Raw genomic sequence first — 22,140 nt, 5'->3', positions numbered from 1 at the left:
AATGTGAACGAAAAAAAAAATATTTCGTATGGAGCTAGCTACCTTGCATGGTTATTGGAATGGAATGCCTTTGTTTTTCGGTGGAGACTTCAACGATATAAGATACATGGTGGAAGTATAATTGGAGTAGGCCACGTAATAAGAAGAGAAAAATTGACCGTTTTCTTTCTCGTCGGATTGGGAAGATCATTTTTCAAATATCAACTTCAAGCGACTTGCAAAATCTTTTTCGGATCATTTTCCCATTGAGTTATGCTCAAAGGACTCGGATTGGGGTGCTTTCCCTTTTCGATTTCAATTATCTTGGCTAGAAGGAACTAACATGATTTCTTTAATGAAAGAATGGTGGGAATCTTTTTCTGTTGTAGGCACGGCGGGTGAATGTTTTTCAAAGAAGTTACATGCTTTGAAGGAGAAATTGAAGGTGTGGAATCGAGACGTCTTTAGGAACATTGATAGGGCAATTGACTTGGCACTTACCAAGATGAGAGAGTTAGATGAACTAGATGATGAAAGGGGTCTTACCGAAGGTGAAGAAGACATGATTTTGACGGCTAAAATGGAGTTTGATGTGGCTCATCGTCGTCAAAGCATAATGATGCGGAAAAATCAATAATTAGATATTTTCGAGATGGAGATAGAAACACCAAACATTTTCATCGAGTAGTGAGGGGTCATAAAGCTTTAACAACATCAATAACCTTCGTATTAATGGTCGATAGACTGGAAACAAAGACTTGGAACTTACCAAGATGAGAGAGTTAGATGAACAACATGATGAAAGGGGTCTTACCGAAGGTGAAAAGACATGCTTGTGACGACTAAAATGGAGTTTGATGTGGCTCATCGTCGTCAAAGCATAATGATGCGGCAAAGTCAAGAATTAGATACTTTCGAGATGGAGATAGAAACACCAAACATTTTTATCTAGTAGTTAGGGGTCATAGAGCTTTTAACAACATCAATAACCTTCATATCAATGGTCGATAGACCGAAAACAAAGAAGAAATCGAGTTGGGTATCGCAAATCATTTTGAGTTAGCATTTAAAGAAATTTCAAACAAGCGTCCAAGAATCAAAAATATGTGTCTAAAGAGTATTGATGAGAATGCAAGCATATGGTTGGAGAGACTTTTTGTGAAGAAGAAATTAAGAATGAAATTAAAGATTTATGAATTGTTCGTGCTCCGGGTCCGGATGGATTTCCTATGAAGTTCTTTCTTGTTTGTTGGGATTTTCTAAAAGAAGATTTGATGAAGGTTTTCGAAGAATTTCACGACCAAATAATTCTTCATTCGTCATTGAAAAATAATTTTATTGCGCTTATCCCTAAGAAGACGGGTGTAGAAGAAGTAAAAGATTTTCGGCCTATTAGTCTTATTGGGAATGTGTACAAAATCATTTCAAAAGTGAGCATTTAAAGGTATACCTTCCTACTCTAATCTCAACAACTCAATCTAGTTTTATTAAAGGAAGACAAATTCTTGATGGAATTTTGATAGCAAATGAATGTGTGGATTCTAGACTTCGTCAAAAATTATCGGGGTTGGTTTGCAAGCTTGATTTTGAAAAGGCGTTTGATAAAGTGAATTGGAATTTTTTAAATGAATTTTTGCAAAATGGGGTTTGGTGGTGTTTGGAGGGTTGGATTAGAAATTGTTTAACATTCTCAAAGTTCTCGGTTCTTGTTAATGGATCGTCTTTCGGTTATTTCGGTAGTGAAAAGGGACTTCGTCAAGGAGACCCTCTTTCTCCTTTTCTTTTAATATTGTTTGTGAAGTCTTAAGTTGTATGTTGAGTAAAGCACAAGAACATGATCAAATCTCGGGTTTCTCCGTCAAGGAGGGGGGAACAAAAATAAATCACTTGAAATTTGCCGATGACACTATCATTTTTCTTGATGCTAAGAGAGAACAAGTTGATAACCTTCGCTACCTTCTTCTTTGTTTCGAGTTAACTTCTGGTTTGAAGATAAATTTCTTTCAAAGTAGCTTATTTGGAGTCGCGGTCGAGGAGGATGTTGAAAATTATGCTAACATGCTAGGATGCAAATATGCGAGTTTTCCTAGCATATATCTTGGCTTACCTTAGGGAGACAAGGTAGGAGGCACTCAAAAATGGGGAAAAACACTTGAAATTTGTGGCAAATAGTTACTTCTTGGAATGGAAAACCAATAGCAACAGGAGGTAAGTTACTCTCATCAAAAGTTTTAGCTAGTCTACCCATTTTTATCTCTCTATTTTTCTTGCTCCTTGATCCATAACTAAGAAAATTGATAGAATTGTGAGAAGTTTCTTATGGATTATGACAATAAGAAAAGATTCATAATATTGGTTGGGAATTGTCTTCAAAACCAAAAGAAAAAGGTGGTGGTATAAGAAGAGCTAAGCAAGTGAACTCGGCTTTGCTAAAAAAATGGTGGTGGCGCTTTGGCGTGGAGAAAGATGCTTTATGGAGGAAGATCATAGCTTGAAGATTTCAATAAAAGTATTAGATTCAAGATTGGAGCGGGTAAGAAAACTAGATTTTGGGATGACTCTTGGCTTGGTGCAGGATGGTTATGTGATATGTTTCCTTTGGATTATGAAGCTTCAAGGACCAAGGAGGTCGTGGTGGCTAGTATGTATGAAGTTAGGGAAGATGGTGTACGGTGAGCGTTTATGTCTAGGAAAAGATACTCTCAAACTATGAAAAAAGACATTGAACTTGATTATCACTTTTTTTCGGATTTGATGGATGATGGAATTGTTGTAGTTCAGTCATACCTTCTTCTCGACAGCTAGCTGACCTCTCCACCGAAGGACTTGCTTCTACTACCTTTTACAACTTGTCTTGTCAAATGATGCATTGTTTTCACCCTCCATCAGATTGAGGGGGAGTGTTAGCAGTATAAGTCTGTTTTCTTATTTATTCCGTGTAAAAAATGTGCTATTTGTAACTCGTCTTTATCTTTATTTACTTTCTTTGTTTTACAACTTCTAGGTTAGGGGTATTTGTTATTTTTACTCTTGTTGTTTCTTTATATAGAACAATAACCTCTATAGATCTGTCAATAACATTTGCAGTTTCTTGCTTGTAGATCTTGTCGATGTTAAAAACTAATAGGTCGTATCTACATTCGAAATGCTCTATTCTGTTGAATATTTTCATAAATGTTTGCCGCTATCCGGGGGTAGGGGGTGGTAACTCCCGGATGTATTCGACCTGTATCGGTTACCAAAACGTTTTATCGATGTGTAGCTTCCCATAGGGTTTGTTTCAAGAGATACCATTAATGGATACCTGTTGAAAGCGTCTATTGAAGATAGAAAGACATCTCCGAAAGACATGAATTCCTCTTTAAATAGCGAAGGCCTTCTCCCATTTCAACACATCAAAAATCTATGTTCTCTATATAAGCATCATCAGACTCTAAATACCGTGTGTTTTTGATTGGATCAAGGGAGTACAACTCTTGAATCCAACAACGTTGTTAGGGCTTCATCATATCCTAAAAGCATTATTCATTGACTAATTGCACTCGCCAATTATTTGGGAATGATCGAAATATTTTCTAAAAAGAATCAAAAGGCTTTGAAGCTTAGTGACACAACATTCTTTTCTGTTCTCTGAATTTCATCCTCTGAGTACCCACTTTCCAACATATTCTTCTAAACAATTATGCATTTTCTTTGACGAGCTGCTGATTTGATGTTGCATCTATTTTTTTTAATGACCGCGGTTTGGCTGATCATATTAGGTGAAAGCTTTATTTGGGTTATATGCAGATCAATGTGAAGTTATCAGAACTGAGATTCATTTATTTATTTTGCATGAGTTGGTTTTCCTCCTTTTTTTTGTTGGAAATAAATGGCAAAAGTTAAGAAGAGGCACATCAATGGGAAATGACGAGCTGAATATCATGCCTAATAATAATAAAAATTGTATGTATTTTGTAGGTATCGAGGTTTTATTTGTTCACTTGAGCAGATATATTCATGTGTTGTTGCGTCAAAATCAAAAAGGAGCCATCTTCAGAGTGAAAATATTAAACGTTGGGCTAAGGAGAATCTCTAGTTGTTACCTCCTTTATGTTTCCAGGCCCTCTTTTGTCAGAATTCTTTATATTTTCAATTTTCAGGTCATATCTACTGTACTCAACTTAGTGCGGAATCAGGGAACAATCTTTTTTTTTGTGTTAGAAACTGAGTTTTTACTTTTCGTTTTCGAGGATAAAATTCTATCTTCCTTTTCTTTCAATCTATTAGCGAATCAACTACATAAACGACCACTCAAATTTAAAATGCTGTTGGAAATCCCAACTCCCATGACTCCATCGTTCATATTGAAGCTTAGCACTGGGCCTTACACATTGCCGGAACACTCACTTTTTCTCTCAAATAAATGAAATAATGACCACTGTGACTAGGGAAAGAAACAATTTCCACGAGCTTCTGGCAAGGGATACTATGGTCATGGAAACAGTAACTAATATCATGATGGTATAAATGATCCAGACACAGTAATTAATGATGCTTGTAATCTCAGTTAAGACAACAATTTGGTTTTGTATGAATAATACTCACCCATAATACTCACCCGCTTATCGCTTCTAACCAAGGGTTTAGTCCAACTATCCGTGCAATCACTGTATGGAGTGCAATGGTGGAAACTCGGAAGTGGTTCAATCTAGGGTCATACGACTCCTACCTATTGTACTCAACTTAGTGTGGAACCAGGGAACAATCTTTCTTGTTAAAAACTTAGTTTTCTTTATTATTATTATTTTATTTTATTTCAGTATCTTTTAGTTTTACTTAAAAGCGCAATCGAGAGTCGAAGAAAGAGTATCAAAATATCAGCATTAAGTTTCGTACACTTTTTTTCAAATTCTTGCTCACTCTAAGTTAAAAAAGCATGAACATAAGCCATGCATGAAAGCTTTAAAAGAAAAACGAAGACAAAAATATACACAAAATTGGTTAAAAAGACCAAAATCAACAATTCTTGGGTAAAAAGGACATTTAGATTTTAATACTGTTTAAATGGACAAAAATTTAAAAATAGTCAGGATGTAAACAGTTTCATCCTATCCATTTTCAAATACTTTTTCTTATTTTTAATTTACATTAGGACGCATCCAGTTTCATCCTTGTTATTTTTTAAGTTTAAGTCAGGATGAAACTGGATTCATCCTTACTATTTTTTTGGTGTCCATTTCACCCATACAAATTTTTACTCGTCCATTTAAACCATGTTTTAAATATATTTGGACAAATGACCCATTTTCCGAAGAAAATAAGGGGAAGTTAATTATTAAACAAATCAAAGAATCTTCATAAACTTTTGTTGCATCATCTTTGCCGATCCCCAACTTTAGAAAGCATGCGCTGCTGCTGCTGTCTGCTTCTCCTGATGAGTTATCTCTCTGAAAGAGGCATCTAAACTGCAACCCCAAACACTCTCAAACAGATCTTGGCTTGTCATGTTTCCTACAGGGGAGAAAGGGCCAAAAAGTTCTACACCAAAGCAAGTCTGATTAGGATATATTCTCTGCGCGAACTTTGCACTTGTATCCTCTGCCCAAACCCTCTTTAACATATCTTCAAATGTAATATCTCTAACAGGGGAGAAAGGGCCAAGAAGTTTTTCACCAAAGCAAGTCTGATTAGGATATATTCTCTGCTCCAATTTTGCACTTGTTGTCGCTTCTGGCAATTCACGCATATCGGGCGCAAAGTAAGGATGCTTCAGAGCCTCCATAGCTGTTGGTCTGTTTTTTGGATCCCAGGAACAAAGGGATTTAATCAGATCTATAGCCTCATGACTAGCAGATGGTATCATTGTAGAAATACCATATGGATGTACTTGAGGAAACTTGTAACCACACCAATTGGCAAGTTGTATTCCTTCTGCCCACGACTCATAAGTTGGACTTCCGATTACACTGCAAATCATATACAGCTGATCTGCTCGATTCTTACCAGGAAAAAGAGGACGAAACGAATACAGTTCGGCCATTATAGCCCCAACTGCCCACATATCAACAGCAGAGGTATACGAAACCGAGTTTAACAACACTTCAGGTGCGCGGTACATCCGTGTAGTAACATAATCTGAACACGGTGATTTAGAATCAATTTCCCTAGCTTGACCAAAATCCGCGATCTTTATTGAATCTCCTTCTCTAGCGACCAGCAAGTTATCTGGTTTTAGATCTCGATGCATATATCCACCAGGACGATGCATCTGTGCAAGAGCTAGCAAGATTTGACGAGACCAGCGTCGTATCCGAGACTCCGAAAAAAGGCCTATCCTGTTCTCCAATAACCCGTTTAGTAACTCAGCATCCGTACAAAGATTGATCTTATCATGCATAAGGCGATACAGAGTAGATTCTTCGTAATCAAAGACCAAATATAACACCTGATTGTCAAAGATGAGTTTTCTGAGTCCGACGATATTCGGATCCCCATAGAGTTTAACCAATGCCCTGACTTCTGGAAGTTCAAGGCATTCTTCCAAGGACGAATATAATTTCTTCATCTCCTTTATTGCTACAATTTCAGAACCATCAGCACTTAGATTATCTATAGCTTTCCATACGTATCCGAAGGTTCCTTCGCCAACTTTATCAATCAGAGTATAACTACAATACTCCATGCTTATACCAAATCGTCGAAGAAAAACTTAATACGAACTTCAATTTTTCTTCTTCTCTTTACCTGAAACGGCTTCAATGAATTTACTTATCTGATGAAACATGAAAGAAAAGGAAAAAACTGATGAAACTCTTTATTTCAAGAAGCGGATCAAGAAACAATGAAAACTGGGATACAAGAGCTATATGCATGCGCCCATGTATATATAAGGGAAAAAAAAACTTATAGAGCTACTAGGAAACAGTGTTCGAGTCTATCTGGGTAATGTTTCCAGGCGGTACATAGCGTAATTCCAAATTTTGATATTTTGGAGAGAATACGGAAACACAAATACGGAAATTTGACCAGAATTAATAGTCGGTTCCTAGTTTTGACTTTTTTCGAACCCAAAACTCAAGTAAACTGTAAACCTAGTTCCAAGGTCAGAGTAGGTTGTGCTGTTCTGTTAATTGATGAAGCTCTGGTTCTCGTCAATGAAATACATAGATATTTGAATGTTGTATGATTCGGATGTAGTTGTTTACACTTATATTTTGCAATTCAGGCTGCTTGAATGCGGCAAAGAGACTCCTGGACGAGATGGTTAATTAGTAAAGGAAATGTAACCACATATAGTTGTATCATTCATGGCCACTGCCTACATGGTCAACATGATATTCAGATGCGTCTACTCGTTGATCATGATGGCATCTTTCACTATGTGACTCCGTTATTTTTTTTGTTATTAAACACTCTCTCTCCCTAAGTGAGTTAAATGATCTCTAGTTTACTTTCTTCTTTTTCTTTTTTTCTTTGTGTGTGTATGAACCCTTGTTAATTATGGCATGTTTCATATAGAGGCTAGTGTTCTGGTCCAAAATGGTTCACAAACTCTATCATCACTGTCCGATAGCTAAAACCGCATATTCGTACTTCTCTGCCGTTGTAAATCCTTATCTTTGTATTTATAAAAGCTAAGATTGCTCTTGGTAAAAACAAAAGTTAATGGAGTGCACAAATCCTATATTTGCACATCTTTGGATGGTCGAATAGTCAACTATGAGGGTTTGCCCTTACAGGCGACCATTTACCTCTCGGCCATGTTTGAGCCCCCAACGGCGATCATAAATACACTCCCAAGAGGAGGTTTAATTAATTGATGGAGCTCAGGTTCTGTTCAATGAGATATATAGAGATTTGAATGTTGTACCGGATGTAGTTGTTTATACTTCTTTTATTCATAAGTGGACTTCGAAATTCAGGCCGGTTGAATGAGGCAAAGATACTCTTTGACGAGATAGTTACTAGAGGAAATGCAAAGACATATTATTGTATTGTATGATTCATGGACACTGCCTACATGGTGAAGCAAGAAGACATTTTGATGAAATGAAAGATTGAGGGATTTCACCCAATGTGATAACTTTTACTATCTTAATAGATTCACATTGTAAAGATAGGATGGCGGAAGATGCTTGGAGCTATTTCAATTGATGGACAAGATAAACATTAAACTGTTTGAGTCGATGGTGGTCAGGGGCTTTGAGCAAAATGAGTTTAACTACACTGTGTTGATCAAGTGGCGGCAGTAGTTTAAAATTTTCTTTCCAAAATAAATCTTGGATAAGGAAACAAAATTTTCCTATTCCTAATTCCTAAAACGGAAACACATAAATCTCCGATTGAGTGTAGACCGATAAGTTTATGTAATACTAAACTTTTGGCTAACAGATTCATGAAAATGTTAGAAAAGTTCATTTCACCTGTGTAATCTGCCTTTTTGTCTTCATGACAAATCTCGAACAATATCATTGTTGCTCATGAAATTGTGCAATCTACGAAGAAAAATAACAATAACAGCCAAAATGTTTCTGACAATGAAGTTTCTTTGGAGGCTGCAAACTCCTTGTCAAGAAGTGAGTTTGGCAAGCAAATTAACTCTTCAAATGAAGATACTGATGATGCGGCATCACGTACAAGTGGTAGTGCGAGAAGTAATCTTAATGCATCCGGTGATTATTCAAAGGTGGCTAAAGGTATGTCGGATAAATTTAATACCCTCTATGGCAAACTTAAAAACTCCGGTCACCCTTCGGGTATCGTATTCACCGAACAAGAAAAAGATTTTGTTACAAACACAATTTTGGATCATGCTAATGCTTTTAAAGATGAGCTCGCGGCCGGAGAAAAGGAAGGATCTTGATTGATCTTGTTTTAAGGTTTGGTTTGTACGGGGTTGCAATAAATTTAAATGTTTAACATAATTTTTTGGAATGTCAATGGTTTTAACGACCCTAATAAACGATAGAAGTTAAAAAAAGCTTGTGCAACGGTGGAAGCCTACAATTCTTATGATTCAAGAGACCAAGCTTAGTGCTTGTAACGATAAGATTGTGCGTCAATATTGGGGTGCGACTCCGTGCAAGTGGATTGCTTTAAATTCTGATGGAAGATCGGGCGGAATTTTGTTGATATGGAATTCAGATTTGATTGAGGTTGATGACTTTCTTGAAGGAACTTTTACTATAAATATCTCTTGTCGAATTTGGAGGATAACTTCCGTTGGGTCTTAATTGGTGTTTATGGTCCTTGCAATGTGAACGAAAAAAAAAATATTTCGTATGGAGCTAGCTACCTTGCATGGTTATTGGAATGGAATGCCTTTGTTTTTCGGTGGAGACTTCAACGATATAAGATACATGGTGGAAGTATAATTGGAGTAGGCCACGTAATAAGAAGAGAAAAATTGACCGTTTTCTTTTCTCGTCGGATTGGGAAGATCATTTTTCAAATATCAACTTCAAGCGACTTGCAAAATCTTTTTCGGATCATTTTCCCATTGAGTTATGCTCAAAGGACTCGGATTGGGGTGCTTTCCCTTTTCGATTTCAATTATCTTGGCTAGAAGGAACTAACATGATTTCTTTAATGAAAGAATGGTGGGAATCTTTTTCTGTTGTAGGCACGGCGGGTGAATGTTTTTCAAAGAAGTTACATGCTTTGAAGGAGAAATTGAAGGTGTGGAATCGAGACGTCTTTAGGAACATTGATAGGGCAATTGACTTGGCACTTACCAAGATGAGAGAGTTAGATGAACTAGATGATGAAAGGGGTCTTACCGAAGGTGAAGAAGACATGATTTTGACGGCTAAAATGGAGTTTGATGTGGCTCATCGTCGTCAAAGCATAATGATGCGGAAAAAGTCAATAATTAGATATTTTCGAGATGGAGATAGAAACACCAAACATTTTCATCGAGTAGTGAGGGGTCATAAAGCTTTTAACAACATCAATAACCTTCGTATTAATGGTCGATAGACTGGAAACAAAGACTTGGAACTTACCAAGATGAGAGAGTTAGATGAACAACATGATGAAAGGGGTCTTACCGAAGGTGAAGAAGACATGCTTGTGACGACTAAAATGGAGTTTGATGTGGCTCATCGTCGTCAAAGCATAATGATGCGGCAAAGTCAAGAATTAGATACTTTCGAGATGGAGATAGAAACACCAAACATTTTTATCTAGTAGTTAGGGGTCATAGAGCTTTTAACAACATCAATAACCTTCATATCAATGGTCGATAGACCGAAAACAAAGAAGAAATCGAGTTGGGTATCGCAAATCATTTTGAGTTAGCATTTAAAGAAATTTCAAACAAGCGTCCAAGAATCAAAAATATGTGTCTAAAGAGTATTGATGAGAATGCAAGCATATGGTTGGAGAGACTTTTTGTGAAGAAGAAATTAAGAATGAAATTAAAGATTTATGAATTGTTCGTGCTCCGGGTCCGGATGGATTTCCTATGAAGTTCTTTCTTGTTTGTTGGGATTTTCTAAAAGAAGATTTGATGAAGGTTTTCGAAGAATTTCACGACCAAATAATTCTTCATTCGTCATTGAAAAATAATTTTATTGCGCTTATCCCTAAGAAGACGGGTGTAGAAGAAGTAAAAGATTTTCGGCCTATTAGTCTTATTGGGAATGTGTACAAAATCATTTCAAAAGTGAGCATTTAAAGGTATACCTTCCTACTCTAATCTCAACAACTCAATCTAGTTTTATTAAAGGAAGACAAATTCTTGATGGAATTTTGATAGCAAATGAATGTGTGGATTCTAGACTTCGTCAAAAATTATCGGGGTTGGTTTGCAAGCTTGATTTTGAAAAGGCGTTTGATAAAGTGAATTGGAATTTTTTAAATGAATTTTTGTGCAAAATGGGGTTTGGTGGTGTTTGGAGGGTTGGATTAGAAATTGTTTAACATTCTCAAAGTTCTCTGTTCTTGTTAATGGATCGTCTTTCGGTTATTCGGTAGTGAAAAGGGACTTCGTCAAGGAGACCCTCTTTCTCCTTTTCTTTTTAATATTGTTTGTGTAGTCTTAAGTTGTATGTTGAGTAAAGCACAAGAACATGATCAAATCTCGGGTTTTTCCGTCAAGGAGGGGGGAACAAAAATAAATCACTTGAAATTTGCCGATGACACTATCATTTTTCTTGATGCTAAGAGAGAACAAGTTGATAACCTTCGCTACCTTCTTCTTTGTTTCGAGTTAACTTCTGGTTTGAAGATAAATTTCTTTCAAAGTAGCTTATTTGGAGTCGCGGTCGAGGAGGATGTTGAAAATTATGCTAACATGCTAGGATGCAAATATGCGAGTTTTCCTAGCATATATCTTGGCTTACCTTAGGGAGACAAGGTAGGAGGCACTCAAAAATGGGGAAAAACACTTGAAATTTGTGGGAAAAGAGTTACTTCTTGGAATGGAAAACCAATAGAAACAGGAGGTAAGTTCACTCTCATCAAAAGTGTTTTAGCTAGTCTACCCATTTATTATCTCTCTATTTTTCTTGCTCCTTGATCCATAACTAAGAAAATTGATAGAATTGTGAGAAATTTCTTATGGATTATGACAATAAGAAAAGAATTCACAATATTGGTTGGGAATTGTCTTCAAAACCAAAAGAAAAAGGTGGTGGTATAAGAAGAGCTAAGCAAGTGAACTCGGCTTTGCTAAAAAAATGGTGGTGGCGCTTTGGCGTGGAGAAAGATGCTTTATGGAGGAAGATCATATCTTGAAGATTTCAATAAAAGTATTAGATTCAAGATTGGAGCGGGTAAGAAAACTAGATTTTGGGATGACTCTTGGCTTGGTGCAGGATGGTTATGTGATATGTTTCCTTTGGATTATGAAGCTTCAAGGACCAAGGAAGTCGTGGTGGCTAGTATGTATGAAGTTAGGGAAGATGGTGTACGGTGAGCGTTTATGTCTAGGAAAAGATACTCTCAAACTATGAAAAAAGACATTGAAGTTGATTATCACTTTTTTTTCGGATTTGATAGATGATGGAATTGTTGTAGTTCAGTCATACCTTCTTCTCGACAGCTAGCTGACCTCTCCACCGAAGGACTTGCTTCTACTACCTTTTACAACTTGTCTTGTCAAATGATGCATTGTTTTCACCCTCCATCAGATTGAGGGGGAGTGTTAGCAGTATAAGTCTGTTTTCTTATTTATTCCGTGTAAAAAATGTGCTATTTGTAACTCGTCTTTATCTTTATTTACTTTCTTTGTTTTACAACTTCTAGGTTAGGGGTATTTGTTATTTTTACTCTTGTTGTTTCTTTATATAGAACAATAACCTCTATAGATCTGTCAATAACATTTGCAGTTTCTTGCTTGTAGATCTTGTCGATGTTAAAAACTAATAGGTCGTATCTACATTCGAAATGCTCTATTCTGTTGAATATTTTCATAAATGTTTGCCGCTATCCGGGGGTAGGGGGTGGTAACTCCCGGATGTATTCGACCTGTATCGGTTACCAAAACGTTTTATCGATGTGTAGCTTCCCATAGGGTTTGTTTCAAGAGATACCATTAATGGATACCTGTTGAAAGCGTCTATTGAAGATAGAAAGACATCTCCGAAAGACATGAATTCCTCTTTAAATAGCGAAGGCCTTCTCCCATTTCAACACATCAAAAATCTATGTTCTCTATATAAGCATCATCAGACTCTAAATACCGTGTGTTTTTGATTGGATCAAGGGAGTACAACTCTTGAATCCAACAACGTTGTTAGGGCTTCATCATATCCTAAAAGCATTATTCATTGACTAATTGCACTCGCCAATTATTTGGGAATGGTCGAAATATTTTCTAAAAAGAATCAAAAGGCTTTGAAGCTTAGTGACACAACATTCTTTTCTGTTCTCTGAATTTCATCCTCTGAGTACCCACTTTCCAACATATTCTTCTAAACAAATATGCATTTTCTTTGACGAGCTGCTAATTTGATGTTGCATCTATTTTTTTAATGACCGCGGTTTGGCTGATCATATTAGGTGAAAGCTTTATTTGGGTTATATGCAGATCAATGTGAAGTTATCAGAACTGAATTCATTTATTTATTTTGCATGAGTTGGTTTTCCTCCTTCTTTTTGTTGGAAATAAATGGCAAAAGTTAAGAAGAGGCACATCAATGGGAAATGACGAGCTGAAAATCATGCCTAATAATAATAAAGATTGTATGTATTTTGTAGGTATCGAGGTTTTATTTGTTCACTTGAGAAGATATATTCATGTGTTGTTGCGTCAAAATCAAAAAGGAGCCATCTTCAGAGTGAAAATATTAAACGTTGGGCTAAGGAGAATCTCTAGTTGTTACCTCCTTTATGTTTCCAGGCCCTCTTTTGTCAGAATTCTTTATATTTTCAATTTTCAGGTCATATCTACTGTACTCAACTTAGTGCGGAATCAGGGAACAATTTTTTTTTTTTGTGTTAGAAACTGAGTTTTTACTTTTCGTTTTCCAGGATAAAATTCTATCTTCCTTTTCTTTCAATCAATTAGCGAATCAACTACATAAACGACCACTCAAATTTAAAATGCTGTTGGAAATCCCAACTCCCATGACTCCATCGTTCATATTGAAGCTTAGCACTGGGCCTTACACATTGCCGGAACACTCACTTTTTCTCTCAAATAAATGAAATCATGACCACTGTGACTAGGGAAAGAAACAATTTCCACGAGCTTCTGGCAAGGGATACTATGGTCATGGAAACAGTAACTAATATCATGATGGTATAAATGATCCAGACACAGTAATTAATGATGCTTGTAATCTCAGTTAAGACAACAATTTGGTTTTGTATGAATAATACTCACCCATAATACTCACCCGCTTATCGCTTCTAACCAAGGGTTTAGTCCAACTATCCGTGCAATCACTGTATGGAGTGCAATGGTGGAAACTCGGAAGTGGTTCAATCTAGGGTCATACGACTCATACCTATTGTACTCAACTTAGTGTGGAACCAGGGAACAATCTTTCTTGTTAGAAACTTAGTTTTTTTTATTGTTATTATTTTATTTTATTTCAGTATCTTTTAGTTTTACTTAAAAGCACAATCGAGAGTCGAAGAAAGAGTATCAAAATATCAGCATTAAGTTTCGTACACTTTTTTTCAAATTCTTGCTCACTCTAAGTTAAAAAAGCATGAACATAAGCCATGCATGAAAGCTTTAAAAGAAAAACGAAGACAAAAATATACACAAAATTGGTTAAAAAGACCAAAATCAACAATTCTTGGGTGAAAAGGACATTTAGATTTTAATATTGTTTAAATGGACAAAAATTTAAAAATAGTCAGGATATAAACAGTTTCATCCTATCCATTTTCAAATACTTTTTCTTATTTTTAATTTACATTAGGACGCATCCAGTTTCATCCTTGCTATTTTTTAAGTTTAAGTCAGGATGAAACTGGATTCATCCTTACTATTTTTTTGGTGTCCATTTCACCCATACAAATTTTTACTCGTCCATTTAAACCATGTTTTAAATATATTTGGACAAATGACCCACTTTCCGAAGAAAATAAGGGGAAGTTAATTATTAAACAAATCAAAGAATCTTCATAAACTTTTGTTGCATCATCTTTGCCGATCCCCAACTTTAGAAAGCATGCGCTGCTGCTGCTGCTGTCTGCTTCTCCTGATGAGTTATCTCTCTGAAAGAGGCATCTAAACTGCAACCCCAAACACTCTCAAACAGATCTTGGCTTGTCATGTTTCCTACAGGGGAGAAAGGGCCAAAAAGTTCTACACCAAAGCAAGTCTGATTAGGATATATTCTCTGCGCGAACTTTGCACTTGTATCCTCTGCCCAAACCCTCTTTAACATATCTTCAATTGTAATATCTCTAACAGGGGAGAAAGGGACAAGAAGTTTTTCACCAAAGCAAGTCTGACTAGGATATATTCTCTGCTCCAATTTTGCATTTGTTGTCGCTTCTGGCAATTCACGCATATCGGGCGCAAAGTAAGGATGCTTCAGATCCTCCATAGCTGTTGGTCTGTTTTTTGGATCCCAAGAACAAAGGGATTTAATCAGATCTATAGCCTCATGACTAGCAGATGGTATCATTGTAGAAATACCATATGGATGTACTTGAGGAAACTTGTAACCACACCAATTGGCAAGTTGTATTCCTTCTGCCCACGACTCATAAGTTGGACTTCTGATTACACTGCAAATCTTATACAGCTGATCTGCTCGATTCTTACCAGGAAAAAGAGGACGAAACGAATACAGTTCGGCCATTATAGCCCCAACTGCCCACATATCAACAGCAGAGGTATACGAAACCGAGTTTAACAGCACTTCAGGTGCGCGGTACATCCGTGTAGTAACATAATCTGAACACGGTGATTTAGAATCAATTTCCCTAGCTTGACCAAAATCCGCGATCTTTATTGAATCTCCATCTCTAGCGACCAGCAAGTTATCTGGTTTTAGATCTCGATGCATATATCCACCAGGACGATGCATCTGTGCAAGAGCTAGCAAGATTTGACGAGACCAGCGTCGTATCTGAGACTCCGAAAAAAGGCCTATCCTGTTCTCCAATAACCCGTTTAGTAACTCAGCATCCGTACAAAGATTGATCTTATCATGCATAAGGCGATACAGAGTAGATTCTTCGTAATCAAAGACCAAATATAACACCTGATTGTCAAAGATGAGTTTTCTGAGTCCGACGATATTCGGATCCCCATAGAGTTTAACCAATGCCTTGACTTCTGGAAGTTCAAGGCATTCTTCCAAGGACGAATATAATTTCTTCATCTCCTTTATTGCTACAATTTCAGAACCATCAGCACTTAGATTATCTATAGCTTTCCATACGTATCCGAAGGTTCCTTCGCCAACTTTATCAGTCAGAGTATAACTACAATACTCCATGCTTATACCAAATCGTCGAAGAAAAACTTAATACGAACTTCAATTTTTCTTCTTCTCTTTACCTGAAACGGCTTCAATGAATTTACTTATCTGATGAAACATGAAAGAAAAGGAAAAAACTGATGAAACTCTTTATTTCAAGAAGCGGATCAAGAAACAATGAAAACTGGGATACAAGAGCTATATGCATGCGCCCATTTATATATAAGGGAAAAAAAAACTTATAGAGCTACTAGGAAACAGTGTTCGAGTCTATCTGGGTAATGTTTCCAGGCGGTACATAGCGTAATTCCAAATTTTGATATTTTGGAGAGAATACGGAAACACAAATACGGAAATTTGACCAGAATTAATAGTCGGTTCCTAGTTTTGACTTTTTTCGAACCCAAAACTCAAGTAAACTGTAAACCTAGTTCCAAGGTCAGAGTAGGTTGCGCTGTTCTGTTAATTGATGAAGCTCTGGTTCTCGTCAATGAAATACATAGATATTTGAATGTTGTATGATTCGGATGTAGTTTTTTACACTTATATTTTGCAATTCAGGCTGCTTGAATGCGGCAAAGAGACTCCTGGACGAGATGGTTAATTAGTAAAGGAAATGTAACCACATATAGTTGTATCATTCATGGCCACTGCCTACATGGTCAACATGATATTCAGATGCGTCTACTCGTTGATCATGATGGCATCTTTCACTATGTGACTCCGTTAATTTTTTTGTTATTAAACACTCTCTCTCCCTAAGTGAGTTAAATGATCTCTAGTTTACTTTTTTCTTTTTCTTTTTTTCTTTGTGTGTGTATGAACCCTTGTTAATTATGGCATGTTTCATATAGAGGCTAGTGTTCTGGTCCAAAATGGTTCACAAACTCTATCATCACTGTCCGATAGCTAAAACCGCATATTCGTACTTCTCTGCCGTTGTAAATCCTTATCTTTGTATTTATAAAAGCTAAGATTGCTCTTGGTAAAAACAAAAGTTAATGGAGTGCACAAATCCTATATTTGCACATTTTTGGATGGTCGAATAGTCAACTATGAGGGTTTGCCCTTACAGGCGACCATTTACCTCTCGGCCATGTTTGAGCCCCCAACGGCGATCATAAATACACTCCCAAGAGGAGGTTTAATTAATTGATGGAGCTCAGGTTCTGTTCAATGAGATATATAGAGATTTGAATGTTGTACCGGATGTAGTTGTTTATACTTCTTTTATTCATAAGTGGACATCGAAATTCAGGCCGGTTGAATGAGGCAAAGATACTCTTTGACGAGATAGTTACTAGAGGAAATGCAAAGACATATTATTGTATTGTATGATTCATGGACACTGCCTACATGGTGAAGCAAGAAGACATTTTGATGAAATGAAAGATTGAGGGATTTCACCCAATGTGATAACTTTTACTATCTTAATAGTTCACATTGTAAAGATAGGATCGCGGAAGATGCTTGGAGCTATTTCAATTGGTGGACAAGATAAACATTAAACTGTTTGAGTCGATGGTGGCCAGGGGCTTTGAGCAAAATGAGTTTAACTACACTGTGTTGATCAAGTGGCGGCAGTAGTTTAATATTCGAAAAATGGATCATTTGTCCAAATATTTTTAAAACATGGTTCAAATGGACAGTAAAAATTAGTATGGGTGAAATGGACACCAAAAAAATAGCAAAGATGAAACTGGATTCATCCTGACTTAAACTTAAAAAATAGCAAGGATGAAACTGGATGCATCCTGATGTAAATTAAAAATAAAAAAAAGTATTTGAAAATGTGTAGGATGAAACTGTTTACATCCTGGCTATTTTTACAGTTTTGTCCATTTAAAAAGTATCAAAATGTAAATGTCCTTTTCACCAAGGAATTGCTGATTTTGGTCTTTTTAACCAATTTTGTGTTTAAAATTTTCTTTCCAAAATAAATCTTGGATAAGGAAACAAAATTTTCCTATTCCTAATTCCTAAAACCGAAACACACAAGTCTCCGATTGAGTGTAGACTGATAAGTTTATGTAATACTAAACTTTTGGCTAACAGATTCATGGAAATGTTAGAAAAGTTCATTTCACCTATTTCACCTATTTAATATGCCTTTTTGTCTTCTGGACAAATCTCGAACAACATCATTGTTGCTCATGAAATTGTGCACTCTACGAAGAAAAGTAACAATAACAGCCAAAATGTTTCTGACAATGAAGTTTTTTTGGAGGCTGCAAACTCCGTGTCAAGAAGTGAGTTTGGCAAGCAAATTAACTCTTCAAATGAAGATACTGATGATGCGTCATCACGTACAAGTGGTAGTGCGAGAAGTAATATTAATGCATCCGGTGATTATTCAAAGGTGGCTAAAGGTATGTCGGATAAATTTAATACCCTTTATGGCAAACTTAAAAACTCCGGTCACCCTCCGGGTATTGTATTCACCGAACAAGAAAAAGATTTTGTTACAAACACAATCTTAGATCATGCTAATGCTTTTAAAGATGAGCTCTCGGCGGGAGAAAAGGAAGGATCTTGATTGCTCCTGTTTTAAGGTTTGGTTTGTACGGGGTTGCAATAAATTTAAATGTTTAACATAATTTCTTGGAATGTTAATGGTTTTAACGAGCCTAATAAATGATCGAAGTTAAAAAACTCTTGTGCAACGGTGGAAGCCTACAATTCTTATGATTCAAGAGACCAAGCTTAGTGCTTGTAACGATAAGATTGTGCGTCAATGTTGGGGTGCGACTCCGTGCAAGTGGATTGCTTTAAATTCTGATGGAAGATCGGGCGAAATTTTGTTGATATGGAATTCAGATTTGATTGAGGTTGATGACTTTCTTGAAGGAACTTTTACTATAAGTATCCCTTGTCGAATTTGTAGGATAACTTCCGTTGGGTCTTAATTGGTGTTTATGGTCCTTGCAATGTGAACGAAAAAAAAAAATTCTTATGGAGCTAGCTACCTTGCATGGTTATTGGAATGGAATGCCTTTGTGTTTCGGTGGAGACTTCAACGATATAAGATACATGGTGGAGAGGAGGGGTTGTCGTAGAGCTTCGAATTCAATGAAATTCTTTGATGACCTATGTAATGAGTTGGATCTTGTCTACTTACCTCTTTCCGGTGCGAAGTATACTTGGAGTAGGCCACCTAATAAGAAGAGCAAAATTGACCGTTTTCTTTTCTCGTCGGATTGGGAAGATCATTTTCCAAATATCAACTTCAAGCGACTTGCAAGACCTTTTTCGGATCATTTTCCCATTGAGTTATGCTCAAAGGATTCGGATTGGGGTGCTTGCCCTTTTCGATTTCAATTAGCTTAGCTAGAAGGAACTAACATAATTTCTTTAATGAAAGAATGGTGGGAATATTTTTCTTTTGTAGGCACGGCGGGTGAATGTTTTTCAAAGAAGTTACATGCTTTGAAGGAGAAATTGAAGGTGTGGAATCGAGACGTCTTTGGGAACATCGATAGGGCAATTGACTTGGCACTTACCAAGATGAGAGAGTTAGATGAACTAGATGATGAAAGGGGTCTTACCGAAGGTGAAGAATACATGCTTGTGACGGCTAAAATGGATTTTGATGTGGCTCATCGTCGTCAAAGCATAATGATGCGGAAAAATTCAAGAATTAGATACTTTCGAGATGGAGATAGAAAAACAAAACATTTTCATCGAGTAGTGAGGGGTCATAAAGCTTTTAACAACATTAATAACCTTCGTATCAATGGTCGATAGACCGGAAACAAAGACTTGGCACTTACCAAGATGAGAGAGTTAGATGAACTAGATGATGAAAGGGGTCTTACCGAAGGTGAAGAAGACATGCTTGTGACGGCTAAAATGGAGTTTGATGTGGCTCATCGTCGTCAAAGCATAATGATGCGGCTAAAATGGAGTTCAAGATGGAGATAGAAACACCAAACATTTTAATCGAGTAGTGAGGGGTCATAGAGGTTTTAACAACATCAATAATTTTCATATAAATGGTCGATAGACCGGAAACAAAGAAGAAATCAAGTTTGGTATCGCAAATCATTTTCAGTTAGCATTTAAAGAAATTTCAAACAAGCGTCCAAGAATCAAAAATATGTGTTTAAAGAGTATTGATGAGAATGCAAGCATATGGTTGGAGAGATCTTTTTGTGAAGAAGAAATTAAGAATGAAATTAAAGATTTATGAATTGATCGTGCTCCGGGTCCGGATGGATTTCCTATGAAGTTCTTTTTTGTTTGTTGGGATTTTCTAAAAGAAGATTTGATGAAGGTTTTCGAAGAATTTCACGACCAAAATATTCTTCATTCGTCATTGAAAAATAATTTTTTTGCGCTTATCCCTAAGAAGACGGGTGTAGAAGAAGTAAAAGATTTTCGGTCTATTAGTCTTATTGGGAATGTGTACAAAATCATTTCAAAAGTTTTGGTGTAGCGTTTAAAGGTATACCTTCCTACTCTAATCTCAACAACTCAATCTAGTTTTATTAAAGGAAGACAAATTCTTGATGGAATTTTTATAGCAAATGAATGTGTGGATTCTAGACTTCGTCAAAAATTATCGGGGTTGGTTTGCAAGCTTGATTTTGAAAAGGCGTTTGATAAAGTGAATTGGAATTTTTTAAATGAATTTTTGTGCAAAATGGGGTTTGGTGGTGTTTGGAGGGCTTGGATTAGAAATTGTTTAACATTCTCGAAGTTCTCGGTTCTTGTTAATGGATCGTCTTTCGGTTATTCGGTAGTGAAAAGGGACTTCGTCAAGGAGACCCTCTTTCTCCTTTTCTTTTTAATATTGTTTGTGTAGTCTTAAGTTGTATGTTGAGTAAATCACAAGAACATGATCAAATCTCGGGTTTTTCCGTCAAGGAGGGGGGAACAAAAATAAATCACTTGAAATTTGCCGATGACACTATCATTTTTCTTGATGCTAAGAGAGAACAAGTTGATAACCTTCGCTACCTTCTTCTTTGTTTCGAGTTAACTTCTGGTTTGAAGATAAATTTCTTTCAAAGTAGCTTATTTGGAGTCGCGGTCGAGGAGGATGTTGAAAATTATGCTAACATGCTAGGATGCAAATATGCGAGTTTTCCTAGCATATATCTTGGCTTACCTTAGGGAAACAAGGTAGGAGGCAATCAAAAATGGGGAAAAACACTTGAAATTTGTGGGAAAAGAGTTACTTCTTGGAATGGAAAACCAATAGAAACAGGAGGTAAGTTAACTCTCATCAAAAGTGTTTTAGCTAGTCTACCCATTTATTATCTCTCTATTTTTCTTGCTCCTTGATCCATAACTAAGAAAATTGATAGAATTGTGAGAAATTTCTTATGGATCATGACAATAAGAAAAGAATTCACAATATTGGTTGGGAATTGTAGGCACGGCGGGTGAATTTTTTTCAAAGAAGTTACATGCTTTGAAGGAGAAATTGAAGGTGTGGAATCGAGACGTCTTTAGGAACATTGATAGGGCAATTGACTTGGCACTTACCAAGATGAGAGAGTTAGATGAACTAGATGATGAAAGGGGTCTTACCGAAGGTGAAGAAGACATGCTTTTGACGGCTAAAATGGAGTTTGATGTGGCTCATCGTCGTCAAAGCATAATGATGCGGCAAAGTCAAGAATTAGATACTTTCGAGATGGAGATAGAAACACCAAACATTTTCTTCGAGTAGTTAGGGGTCATAGAGCTTTTAACAACATCAATAACCTTCATATCAATGGTCGATAGACCGAAAACAAAAAAGAAATCAAGTTGGGTATCGCAAATCATTTTGAGTTAGCATTTAAAGAAATTTCAAACAAGTGTCCAAGAATCAAAAATATGTGTCTAAAGAGTATTGATGAGAATGCAAGCATATGGTTGGAGAGACTTTTTGTGAAGAAGAAATTAAGAATGCAATTAAAGATTTATGAATTGTTCGTGCTCCGGGTCCGGATGGATTTCCTATGAAGTTCTTTCTTGTTTGTTTGGATTTTCGAAAAGAAGATTTGATGAAGGTTTTCGAAGAATTTCACGACCAAAATATTCTTCATTCGTCATTGAAAAATAATTTTATTGCGCTTATCCCTAAGAAGACGGGTGTAGAAGAAGTAAAAGATTTTCGGCCTATTAGTCTTATTGGCAATGTGTACAAAATCATTTCAAAAGTGAGCGTTTAAAGGTATACCTTCCTACTCTAATCTCAACAACTCAATCTAGTTTTATTAAAGGAAGACAAATTCTTGATGGAATTTTGATAGCAAATGAATGTGTGGATTCTAGACTTCGTCAAAAATTATCG

At 36.4% G+C, this 22,140-nt stretch overlaps 3 protein-coding genes across 3 annotated transcripts; 1 reads left to right on the top strand and 2 right to left on the bottom strand.

Annotated features, from left to right (window-relative positions):
• Positions 1-5,356: 5,356 nt before the first annotated feature.
• On the bottom strand, positions 5,357-6,643 carry LOC113362389 (cyclin-dependent kinase F-4-like). Its single transcript, XM_026605202.1, has one exon. It carries the CDS (start codon positions 6,641-6,643, stop codon positions 5,357-5,359), a length of 1,287 nt encoding a protein of 428 aa, XP_026460987.1.
• A 7,939-nt stretch (positions 6,644-14,582) lies between these two features.
• On the bottom strand, positions 14,583-15,872 carry LOC113362373 (cyclin-dependent kinase F-4-like). Its single transcript, XM_026605201.1, has one exon. The coding sequence runs from the start codon at positions 15,870-15,872 to the stop codon at positions 14,583-14,585; it is 1,290 nt and encodes a 429-aa protein (XP_026460986.1).
• Positions 15,873-18,806: 2,934 nt separating this feature from the next.
• Positions 18,807-19,598, top strand: LOC113362357. The gene is made up of 2 exons (XM_026605200.1): positions 18,807-19,149; positions 19,243-19,598. Exons 1-2 carry the CDS (start codon positions 18,807-18,809, stop codon positions 19,596-19,598), a joined length of 699 nt encoding a protein of 232 aa, XP_026460985.1.
• Positions 19,599-22,140: the final 2,542 nt, after the last annotated feature.

This window comes from Papaver somniferum, chromosome 1 (assembly GCF_003573695.1).
Source record: "Papaver somniferum cultivar HN1 chromosome 1, ASM357369v1, whole genome shotgun sequence".
Classification (NCBI taxonomy): domain Eukaryota; kingdom Viridiplantae; phylum Streptophyta; class Magnoliopsida; order Ranunculales; family Papaveraceae; genus Papaver; species Papaver somniferum.
This window is presented reverse-complemented; position numbering and strand designations above follow the sequence as displayed.

What these genes read in the sequence shown, in the direction of transcription:
- LOC113362373 (XM_026605201.1), bottom strand. Translation starts at nt 15,872, where the DNA reads ATGGAGTATTGTAGTTATACTCTGACTGATAAAGTTGGCGAAGGAACC.
- LOC113362357 (XM_026605200.1), top strand. Translation starts at nt 18,807, where the DNA reads ATGGAGCTAGCTACCTTGCATGGTTATTGGAATGGAATGCCTTTGTGT. An exon ending in CTCAAAGGATTCGGATTGGG is followed by an intron (nt 19,150 to 19,242) that starts GTGCTTGCCCTT and finishes TTTCTTTTGTAG; the next exon opens with GCACGGCGGGTGAATGTTTT.
- LOC113362389 (XM_026605202.1), bottom strand. Translation starts at nt 6,643, where the DNA reads ATGGAGTATTGTAGTTATACTCTGATTGATAAAGTTGGCGAAGGAACC.